Raw genomic sequence first — 11,869 nt, 5'->3', positions numbered from 1 at the left:
GAGACAGAGGCAGAGGGAGAAGCAGGCTCCTCATGGGGAGCCTGATGCGGGACTGGATCCCAGGAGTGGGGGATCAAGCTCTGAGCTGAAGCAGATGCTCAACCGCCGAGCCACCCAGGTGTCCCTGACTTCAAATTCTTATCACATAATTCCACCATCTGATTCATATCAGGTTGGCATCAGGTGATTTTTTTTTCCATTCAAGTTGTGATTTTCTTGGGTCTTGGTTTGTATCCTGGTCATTTTGTCTATTATGTTAGGATACTTTAGGTCATATTTTAATATTTTATTTTATAGGTAAGTTACCCTATTAGGTTTAACATACAAGTTTTAGCCTCTGTTTGCAGGCCATGATCCCAATGGCAGTTTAATTTTCAGAATCTTTGTGATGTTATGTTGGTCTACTTGGTGTATTTGGTGCTACTGGGGCCCACTCTGGTCTCTGTTGGTGCTACCTAACAGGATGGAAGAAACTTCCTCTGGCTGGGTTGCCAGATATCTCTTGGTGAGGGAGGGGTATGTAGAAAGCCTTCTTTTAGTGTTCCTCTGCTACCCCAGTTAATCTGGGCCAGGGAGGAGAGAGTCTCAGTTTCATGGAGACAAAGTGGCTTCCAGGCACAGGCTGCTAGCTGTGACAGGTCTTTTTCCTGGTTCCATAGTCAGCCCTACTACCTCTGGCCAGGGGAGGAGAGTTTGTCCCTTGAGAACAAAGAGGCTTTCTCAGCTGGGTAGTCTGCTTTACCTGAGTCTCTCTTACTGGTTCTTCCTACTCACCAGTCTCTCTCTATGGAAGAGTCTCCGGCCCAGCTGGGAAGAAGCATACTTCCCCTGATCACTTATTTTTGGTAGGGCTCCTAGTCCATTCCCATTGCCGAGGTTGCCAGAGGAACTCCCGCTAAATCCAGGGGGAAGAATGAGCTATTACTTTCTACAGCTAGGTGGGAAGTTGGAAAATGCCAGCTCTGGGTGGCTTGCTTTTTTTGGTTGGGGGGTTCAAGATACCCTGATTCTGTGTTATTCCTCAGGCCCTGGGTTCCCAAACCACCTTGCCTTCTTCTTAGCATCCTTTAGAGTTCTCCTTGGCCTATTTCTTGTGGCATTTCCAGGGTTTATAAAGTTATGTTTAGTGGGAAGGAGTAAGGAAATGTCTATGCCATCTTGTCCAGATCAGAAAACCATCACCTACTGAATTTTATGTCTTCTTTATCTGTTAAAATTTTTATTTTTGTTTCTGTTTTGCTATTTTACACCCATTTACATTATAAACATCAAAAATCCAAATGGAACCTTTGCCCAAGGCAGGCATTTAACTTATTTTCTCCAGATGTAATTAATGAGGCCAGGGGGGAAAATGTGTTAACACAACAGGATCTACACTGAGCTTAAGGCCATATACATAAAGATACTGTTGAGGAATACACATATGCCCCTCTCCTTTTAGACCATCTCCTTCCAATCTGCTCAAAGAGCATCTCTACATCAAGCACAAATGTTTTCATGAAACCGCCAAAGGGGCTGGGGGAAATGGGAGGCAGTGGTAAAGCTCACTATAGAGAGGGCATAGCGCTCTCCTCCCAGGGCTCTCTGAGTGGCAAAACCTATCTGGATGCTTCTGCTTGGGAAATCTCAACTCTGCAAGGCTGAGTAGTGCCAGGAGAAAAGTGACTCCAAACTATCCAAGTTGGCCTGCCTCTTCTCTGAGCTTTAGTAGGAAAGAAAACTCAGTTCAGTCAAGTGCACCAAAGTAAATTTTTATTTGGGGCAGAACCCTTAGGCCAGTACATTTTCTTTCTAATTTATTTATATACTGAATTGTTCCCAAGAAGCATTTAAAATTATTTGAATGGATACATAATATATATGAATATATAAGTTAGATGTAGGCCAAAAAAAAAAAAAAAAGCAAGAAGAAAACAAAGGATAGGGATAAGTTTGGCGCAAAAGTGCTTCTTAGTGATTTTCTACACTTGCATAAATAACCCATGAGGGAGCACATTGCTGGAGTATTTCCTATGCCATCTCTGACTTGATCCTCTGGGAGCACTCAGAACTGGGCATGAATGCAGCAAGGTGTACTCCTAACATGGAGGTATGCTATAGAGATAGAGACAAGTTCCCATGGAAGTTTCCATGGAGTATCCAATAAATTTTGGGCACCTGAAACATGTTTGGTTTCTCCTTAAAGATTCCTGAGTTCTCACTTTGAAAATGGACATGGTTGACCTGTGTAACCTAGTTGAAGACTTGGGCTACTGAGTTCCTGAGGGATCACATGCCATTTAGGGTCCATTAGAAGTCAGATACCCTAAATGTGCAGAGTGTGAACCAAGGCTAACACTATAGTCATTCATTCCTCAAACTCTTGTTTTTTAATATTCTTCTATTTTGTTCTCTGAATCTAAGCCAAAGCTGTTCAATAAGAAGTTGCAGTGTCCCTCCCAAGTCAGCTGGAAATCTAGGTGATGCTGATGATATGCGGGAGCTGAGAAGTAGCCAAAGTAGTGTTGTGCCCGGTGACTAAATGACCACACTCCTTCCACTATGGGAGCTGTCTCTTTCCTGGGGAATAGAACACAAGAGAATCCAGTCAGCTGGGATCTACTGTCCATGCATACAATATACAAAGTACAGTTGATTCTGGTGCAAATCCTAGGTGAGTGGTAGACGCTGGGACAGCATAACTGAATCTAAAAAAATACTTAATTTCTCATGAAGCCAGTCTCTTCCTGAGGCTTAGGTTTTCTGTTCTTTCACACCTTCCTGGAGCCTCCCTCAAACATCTTTAATTTTTGAGTTTCTTACAGTCTCATTCACTTTGCCTCCTGCTGATTTAACACCTCCAAACTTCCTTCACACTAAAAAAAAGTACCCTGTCCATTCATCAGCTCATCTCTCTACCATTTGTTAATGAAGACATAGCCTAGGTCCTCTTTCCCTATTCATAGTCTCCTGAACCATTCCTTCTCAGCCCTTTTCTAAAAGTTGAGCTTCATACCTTAATATTTTTCTCAAGTTATTTTTCAAAGATCATTATTTATCTCTTCCTGGCCAAACTCAGTGGCTCTTCTTCAGAATTTAATCCACCTGATCTTTTAGCTTTTTCAACTTGTTATATCGGGACAAGGACTATGTCTACATTTCTCATATTTTCTCTATGTATTTTGGAGGATCATTTCTACATAAGTTTTGAATATCTATAACTGCAGTCCATGAATGTGACTTTTTATCCTATTTGAAATGGCAAAATAAGATATATGTCCCAAAACATACTGTTCAAAATGCATCATCTATGTACCTACATTCATGTTACTAAAAATAGTAACATGAATGTAGGTACATATACAAAAGTGTTTCTGTTTTATCAGGAAAGTGAGTTTTAGGGGGCATGGCTTCTAATCAAAATGCTATGGGATGAATGTTCTCTGATCAAATGAAAGCAATGAAAGGGCAAAAAGGGAACTTGGAGAGGGCCTGCTGAGGAAAAACCTAGACATGATCAAGGAATAGGCATTGTATCAAAATAGAATAATAGAATAATCAAAATAGAAAAATAGAAACATTTTTATTAAATCAAATCAAGAAAAATGAAAAAAAAAAAACTTGGGTTCTCTACATAAAGTCTGAGTTTAACTTGGAGAGGAAGGAATGCAGTAGTTTTCTCTTGTATTAGAACAGGTGTATATAGACCAAGTTCACAAAAAAACAGAAATGCCTTGGGAAGCCCTTTCTCATAGGGCAGGACTGGAAAGAAAGATAATCTGAAGGAGGCCAGGAACACAGGAGCAGCACAGTCTGAAACCACAGGAGTTTAAAACTTGACATTACAGTTTCTTGTATTGCTGAGGTTGTAGCCTTTGATAGAATGAAAAAATACCCAGGCCTACGGTCAGAGCTCCTGGAATCCTGATTCTGTAGTCAGATGGGAGATTCCTCAACATAACTCTCATTGTCTCAGAATAGTTCTTACCTATATTGGTAATATAGGTAACATTACATTACCCTTGTTCCTTGGTATCTACTTGTTAAACATTATTCTTCAGAGAGAAGGTTCCATGTTAGCCAAAAGATTTTTTGATTAATGCATACTGCTCTGAGTATTTAATGAAGTATTTTAAATAAGTATTTTGTAAAAAAAAATTATGATAAAGCTATAACTGCTGAAAGCTTGATTGAAGAAAATAGCGATACATGTATTAGCTCCAGGAGCAAACAGGAACTTGGTTATACATAATCAAAGATTGCCATCTAGTGGCCTGATTGTATTAAAAGTTCTGAAGTTAGCTGCAAGCTCTGAAGACTTCAGAGGTTCGGAAAGTGTGTGGGAAGCATCCAGCCCAGCCCTACTGGAGAAAGCAGCAAAGAGTGAGCGAGACTTTGGCCCTGGAGACTTTTGCTTCAATGAAGGCATTCAAAATTCAAACTATAAACAAAACACTCTGCCCTTCCAACCAACCAATCTTCTTAAGCCAGCTAGGGCCCGGGCTGTAGTCACTCAGAATATGAGTAGACAGTTGAATGTGATAAAGTGATAACTCTTTAGGAGATAAGCTCAGAGAAATTCAAAACAATGAAGGCTTTCAAAAGATCTTAAGTGAAATCTTTGTATCTCATGAGCAACTTTACAATAGAAAATTTGGTTTGCTTGTGTACATCTTGACCATAAAGGAGCCTGTGATGCTTTCAGAAAATGAGGAAGAGATAAAGTTACCAGGAAGAAATATAGAAGGAAAACGTCACTGCCCCAAACGATTCTTGTTTCTTTCAAGTGAGGCAGCATGAAGGGTACTGAAAGGGTAAGGCTTGAGACTCAGAGACCTATCTATGCTCAAATTCTGGCTTCACTGCCTATTGGCCCTGTGACTTAGGGCATGATACCCATCTCACTCAGCCTCACATGTTGTTGCAAAGATGAAATGAAATAAGGTTTGGAAAAGGCTTACCCCAGTGCATGGAACATAACTGGTGCTCCTTTTACCCCTCTCTCACTTATAAGAAACCACATAACAAATAGAAGAAAATGAAGAAAAACTTCAAAGAAAACAGGGTGTGGATTTCAGGCCAAAAACTGCCTTTCAAATTACATTTTTTTTTCTGTTAAAATGAAGATAAGAGACAGTTTAGTCACTATATGACCAAAATAGCAGCAGTTGTCCAGGCTTTAACTGGTTCCGAGTTTTCTTTCAGGAGGAAATTTTCCCACTGGTAACATGGAAGAAAGAGTTGCATCTACTGTAAACTGAAGATAACAGTACAAACCTCACTGGGTGTTCTAAGGGTTAAATGGGATATGGCATAAATGTCCATAGCTAGGTACCACTTAGTAAGGATGCGACTAAGTTTCATTGTTACTGGTCTTTGCCTCTCTCCTGGGACATCTGTGAGACTATCATATAATTGCCATTATTTTAGAGCTGCCTGCAGGCCTTTGCTACCTTCCTCATGAATTACTGTCTCACCAAGACTCTTTTCTAGAAAGACTAGTACTATAACTCCCACAAGGTGCACACTCCATGCATGTGATTGGTTTTTAGACAAATCACGGAACTTGAATTTCCAAATGAGAGGTGTATCCTTGAAAATGTATGAGACACTAAAATTCTTCCTGTAACATCCTCTACTCTGGGAACTTCCCTCAGAGCCTCCTACATATCCCTTTATGTCAACAGAAGCAAAACAGAAAAGGGTTTTGGTCAAATAGAGAAACAGATTTTCATTTACGTTGGCTCTGAAGGCAGTTCATGAATATTTTTGAGCAACGGCAGCATCACTTTGCAAAGTGATACTGAGGGAATACCATCATTTGGGTGTAGCAATTATAGAATGGTTTTTAAAGTCACATCTTAAAAAAAAAAAATTAAAGCCTAAAAGGCCTATGATCCCTCTTTGTGCCTCTTTAAGGCACAAAGCTATGACAAAGCTATGACTGGCACCCATTGGAGCCTTACCTGCTTCAGAACCCTAAAGTTTTGACCCATATATGAGATATGAGATGTTTGGCTGTTTGGTTGCTCTGTGGTGTGTGTGTGTGTGTGTGTGTATGTGTATGTGTGTGTGTGTGTGTGTTTAAATCAGTTTAAGGATTCTTTCCAGGGGGTCTCATAGGACCTCATCCTCGAAGACAAAGCCTCGCACACTGACCTGTAGGCCCGAGGAGCAGCACAAACATCCTCTGTCAGGCTGCATGTTCTACTTTGGGGTATGGAAATGGGGCTGCTAAGTAAAGTCAGGCAGCTATGACAGGAAGTAAAGCCTTAGCCACAAAGCCTGCGTTTTGAGTCTTAGCTCCACTACTCACAGATGCTGCATTATTCTGAGCCTCGTTTCTTCCTCTGTGAAGTGGGGGAACCCTGCCTCACGAGACTGTGTGCGTGTGCGGAGGGCTCCTTTGAGCAGGACGAGGGCTGTTTCAAGCCTCAAGCACTGAGCCCTCCGCGGCCTCCCGCAGCCCCTGGGCCCCTCCTAGCTCCCCAGGCAGCCTCCCCAAGCCCAGAAGGCAGGCTCGAGGAGGAGGGGCCCCCAGGGCGGGGGTGGGGGGTGACCCGGGGCAGCTCCCTGCCCCCCGCAGGCTGCCCCAGGCTCACCGAGCGCCTCTCCACGCTCCCTCCTCTCCTGCCCTTCCTGCCCGGCAGGACATCCAGGGAGCGGTAGCTGGGCGGCTTCTCCTCGGCCCAGGTGGCCCAGGTGGTGGCCTGTGCGCTGTGGGGGGTCCCCGGGCCCCTGGGCCGCCTGTCCCCCTCCTCCCCCTCCTCCTCCGAGCTCCAGGAACTGAGGCCCGAAGGCGAGGGGGGGGAGTAGCTGCGGTGCCTGCGCCTCCGGGGCCGCTGGGCATCCCCCCGGAGGCCAAGGCCCAGGGCCTCCCAGGACGAGGGGCCGTCGCCCAGGCTGTCCCTGTCCGACCAGGGCGCGTGTGACCCGTGCGGCCTGGAGCAGGGGTGCCTTCCCCTCCGAAGCCGCCTGGGCTCCCGGCCCTGGAGCTCGCGGTGGACATCGGAGCTCAGACCCCAGGGTCCAGGGGCGCCGGGGGCGGGCCACTGCTGGCGGGAGGAGTTGCTGGTCCTCCGGGACGGTGGCAGGTCTCTAATCAGGGGGGGCAGGTGGATGATTCTGCGCTCCACGACCTCGGAGCCCAGGGAGGACAGCATGCTGCAGGCTTGGCCAGAAATGGCTTTGAGGTCAGGGGGCAGAGGCTGCGCTGGGTTGAGGTTCCGCAGCTCTTTCTCCAAATACTCTAAGACACCATTGGTGACCGGAGGGTGAGCGGCGGTCTGGGTCATTGGCATCTGTGGGAGGCTGGATCGCAGGGACAAATCTAAATAGAAACAAGGATAAGAACATGCAGAACTGCTGGCCCCAAAACATACTCCTCAGAACCAGGGCACCAAAATGCCACACTACTCTGCTTGCATCTATCCCGTCCCCATGCTCCTCAGAACCAGGGCACCAAAAATGCCACACTACTCTGCTTGCATCTATCCCGTCCCCATCCTCAGTCACAGATTGCCACTGTATTGGTCAAGAAGGCCCCGAGGTAGCCCATGCGCCTACCCCTGCCCTCTGCCCTCTTCCGCCCCAAATCTCTGGCAAGGTTTACCTCGCTGCAGCAGCGGGTTCATTGGATAAGATGAAACCTGGGAGCTCCTGTCCGCCCCCCAGTATAGAGGTTTTTCCATCATCTGAGGGCCTAGGGCCTGAGCCTGCTTCATGTAGTGGTGACGGGCCAGGGCTGCAGGGAAAAAGGAGAAATGCAGACCCTCAGCCAGGACGAGCCCTGCACCTCCCACTTCGCTTCTCTCTCCCCAGCGGCCTTGCTAAGAGGCCAGTTTCTAATCTATCTCACGTAGGAGTAAGAGTTAAGGGAGTAGTAGCCAATCGGCCATCTGGCAAGGAGCTGGGAAGGTGCCCCAGGAGAGTATACCACCCGACTTCCCAGTCTTGAAAACATCACATCATGCTGCCTTTCCTGGGTTCCCCTAAGTTGTAGGTGGATACATGGAGACTGGCGGGCACGGAATCTCGGGTCCCAGGCCAACAAGGCCTTTAGCCACAGGCCAAACGTAGAAGATGCAGACACAAATGACTCCCAGGGGGCTGTGGGTCAGGGGCTGCCAGGTAAGCTCAGGGCTTCCTGCTCACAGGGGAAAAAGGAAAAAAAAAAAAAGCAAAAGAAAGTAGATGCTGAGGTCAACTGGTAAAGGAAAGCAGACTGACAAATGGTCTAGGTAGTACAGCAGCCCTGGGAGGGAGAAACTCATGGGAGGGAGGCAAGAGATGCAAAAAGGTGAAGTAGAGGGGCAGCCCGGGTGGCTCAGCAGTTTAGCGCCACTTTTCGGCCCAGGGCCTGATCCTGGAGACCCGGGATCAAGTCCCACGTCAGGCTCCCTGCGTGGAGCCTGCTTCTCCCTCTACCTGGGTCTCTGCCTCTCTCTCTGTGTGTCTCCCATGAATAAATAAATAAAATCTTAAAAAAAAAAAAAGAAAAAAAGGTGAAGTGGCTCCCAGTGAATCTTTTCTAATCTCCTTATCTCAGGAAGTGTTGGGATTTTCCCTAAGTAGGGGGAATCTCTAAGGCGTGCACTGAAGGCAGGGAAGGGAGAAAGGAGATGCCATTTCCTTTCAGGGCAAAGAAAATCATATAAAAAAGCAGTACAAGGAGCCCAGAGACACGTTACTCCAGTACCCCAGGCACAGCCGCTAGTCTAAAGCACACGATACCCTCCCCTCCCCGGCCCTCCCCTCCGCCCCTGTGAGTGCAAACTAAAAACAAAAGCATTTAGTTGGTTTTGTTCATGAATTTCTATTTTGGGGTAACTGTCTCCCAAGGCCTCTGTCTATCCATGCATGTAGGAGATGCACGTATGTGTTTCAGCGCAGGAAGTGCCTGCCTCGGGCCCCCAGCTTGGCCCTTTCACCTCCTCCTGGGTTCCTCAAGCCCCGCGGCCACCCCGCAGCCACCCCACGGCCACCTCTCAAGCAGCGGGGCTCTGCCTCGGGCTTCCTCCTGGCACAGTAAGGGCAGAAGGACAGGCGTCCCGAACCCTGCTGCGAAGGCCCGGGGGTTTGCTGAGGCCAACAGCTGGGGGCCATCTGGACCCAGGGGCTCCCGTGTGCAACAGACGTTCAGCACAGTAAGCAGTGGTTGCTGCTGAGCCTCAGAAACGTCCGGAGCTCCAGCCCTGACTGCGTATCACAGGTGAGCCTGGAGGAAATCAGATGCAAGCTTAGAGCAGCTCACCCAGCTGCCCCACCCTCCGGCCACCGGACAGCACTCCAGAGCCTCTGCAGAGGCCCCTTCCTCTCCCTCTTGCTAACGATGCCTCCCCCAGCTCCCTCCGGGTGCCACCATCAGCACACACGATGCCCTGCTTAATATGCATGTGCCAGTCACTTTACATAAGCTGACTACTCCTGGGGCAATCTTCTCATGTGGGAGTTCATTGAAGAAGCTGGGTGCGGAGAGGCTGACGTCCCAGTTCCAGGTCCCATAGCTGGTGATGGACAGACGTGCCTCTCTGAAGCCCACACCTGTGCTCTTTCTGCCAAATCACTGAGTCCCCGGACTCCCCTTCATTTTTTTGATGAAGCAAACAAAATAAAACAAACAAACAAAAAATCAAAACAAAAAACACCTTCCATAGTGGTACCTCCTTGCTTTATTTCTCTCTGACTCAGCCCCACACTTCAAAGCCCACTCCAGGGCAGCCCCGGTGGCTCAGCGGTTTAGTGTCGCCTTCAGCCCAGGGCGTGATCCTGGGGACCCGGGATCGAGTCCCGCATCGGGCTCCCTGCATGGAGCCTGCTTCTCCCTCTGCCTGAGTCTGTGCCTCTCTCTCTCTGTGTGTGTGTGTGCATCTCTAATGAATAAATAAAAATCTTAAAAAAAAAAACAAAAAAAAACAAAAAACAAAGCCCACTCCAGACTAGTCTCTGCCTCTGAGGCCGGGGACGTCTGACTCCACTGGGAACAACCCTACTTACCCCTCACCCCTCTAACTGAATCCTGGCCACTTCCTCCTCCTACTCCCCCCAATTCCATGGTAGATGAAGGGAAAGTTGGGCTTACTCCTTGTTCTCCAAATGACTTTTTTTAACTAATGGGACCCTCAGCACACACAACTCCCTGGAGACCCTTCTACATTCTCCATGAGCTTTCTTGTCAAATTTTCCATACTCCAGAGATTAACCCACCTGCTCTCTTTTTAGCTGCCACACCCTTTTCCCCAGGGCCCCGCCTTTCCCTGATGTAATGGAACTGCTGAGATGGGAGTGGAAAACATAGCCTCTGAGCTTCTCCCTGGCCCTCTTGTCCCATGGGGATGTCATGGTTTTCTGCTGTTCACCTAGTGGGGAATCAGACAGGCAATAAAATGAGCGACATGGAGCAAGTAGCTAAGCCTCAAAAGACTCCTAGTACGTTATCTCTGAATCTCAGTGGAGTCAAGTCTGCCTCGATCACATTAAGGAGCTATAGTTAAAAATACAGATTCCTGGATTCCACGCCCAGAAACTCTCCTTCAGTCTACTGCAAAGCAAGCCAAAGTCGTGTTTTTAACAAGCTCCTTAACACTGGAGTTAACTATTGAGAATTCTCAACAACCTTTTGGGAACTATGGTCCTCAGGGTCAAGTCTCCCTGAATACGACCTCTGCGGGTCAGATGGACTTCAGCTTGAATCCCAGCCTGTACCAGCTGTGTGACTTTGAGTGGATTTCCAGAGTCTCTGGCCCCAGGCTCCTCTCTGTGAGCTAAGGTAATACCTATTGCATTAAGTCGGTGAGGTTAAATGAAGCAATACACACGAAATGCCTCATAGAGGACCATCAAGAGACAGTGGCTCTCACTGTCATAATAAATTCTTATAATAAGTCACTTCTTTGCCTTAGATCCCAAAGGAAACAAAAGTACACATTTGGAGACCAAACCACCAAAGGCATATTCATCTTCATTTCTGAGGAAAACCCAGGGCATATTCCTTAAGATGTCTCTTTCGTGACAGAAATGGCGCAGCACTTCCCCCTCCTCCGGAGACCCTCACCTCTCCTTCCCTGCAGCCAGCATCATCTGTGGTGCCCAAAACTTTCCAACTGCATTTGCCTGTAACTGCTTCCTATGCCTTACCAGCCTCTTTCTACTTTTAGAGAACTCATTCTTTTTTTTTTTTTTTTTTTTTTTTTAGAGAACTCATTCTTTATCCTTTTTTGGTTGACCCATGGTTACACAGTCCTTTCACTTTTTCTCATACTACCAGTCCCCTCTAACTTGTCTGGCTAGTCATTTCAGCGACATCCTTAGGAGCTTCTTAGAATCCCACACACTTGAACTCTTAACCATTGCAGCTTTAGCTTCTGGCCCCATGCTGTCAGAGCTGACTGTACACCAGGCAACCAGCCTCACTCAGCACACACATAGCTTCCCTTGACTGATCTACTGAGCCCACTTCCCTCCTCTAGAGCAGTTTAAACATTCCCCGCTTCTCAGGTCTTCCTCTCCCCATGAACTCTCAGCTGATGACATCATCTTAGTCAAGGAAAAGGAACCAGCCCTGGGCATGGAATGGAGGGGCCTGCGTCTAGTCCAGGATCTGCCACTAACAGGCTGCATGCGATTGTGCTAAAGCCTCTTGAGGCCTTACTTCCCTCAGCTGTGAGGGGATTGGGGAGGCAGGTGGCATAGGTCAGAGATTCCCAGTGTGGCCTGTAGTCCACCACAGGGTGTACCTAGAGGTTCTGTAGGAGGATGGCCAGTAACCAATCTAGGGTTCAGTTTCAATAACTTTCATCTTTATGTTCTACTGTGGGTCATTTACCAGGATGAAGTGAATTATCAAGGCTTGCTAAAAGTTGGTGTCATGCTCCTTTTTCTCCTCACTGGT

The 11,869-nt window shown here is 47.1% G+C and overlaps 1 protein-coding gene across 4 annotated transcripts in view; it reads right to left on the bottom strand.

Annotated features, from left to right (window-relative positions):
• Positions 1 to 1,755: 1,755 nt before the first annotated feature.
• ILDR1 (immunoglobulin like domain containing receptor 1) overlaps positions 1,756 to 11,869 on the bottom strand; it is a 31,211-nt gene continuing 21,097 nt past the window's right edge. The window contains exons 6-8 of one of the 4 annotated variants that reach the window (XM_041722300.1): positions 7,592 to 7,723; positions 6,582 to 7,309; positions 1,756 to 2,559 (exon numbers count right to left, since the gene is read on the bottom strand). In XM_041722300.1, coding sequence (XP_041578234.1) covers positions 2,518 to 2,559; positions 6,582 to 7,309; positions 7,592 to 7,723 — 902 coding nt within the window. In that variant the 3' untranslated portion in view covers positions 1,756 to 2,517. Of the gene's footprint in view, positions 7,310 to 7,591; positions 7,724 to 11,869 lie in introns of all 4 variants that reach the window. The other 3 variants (XM_041722292.1, XM_041722315.1, XM_041722308.1) reach the window with 3 other exon arrangements.

The sequence above is a fragment of the Vulpes lagopus genome, chromosome 1 (genome assembly GCF_018345385.1).
Source record: "Vulpes lagopus strain Blue_001 chromosome 1, ASM1834538v1, whole genome shotgun sequence".
Lineage (NCBI taxonomy): Eukaryota > Metazoa > Chordata > Mammalia > Carnivora > Canidae > Vulpes > Vulpes lagopus.
This window is presented reverse-complemented; position numbering and strand designations above follow the sequence as displayed.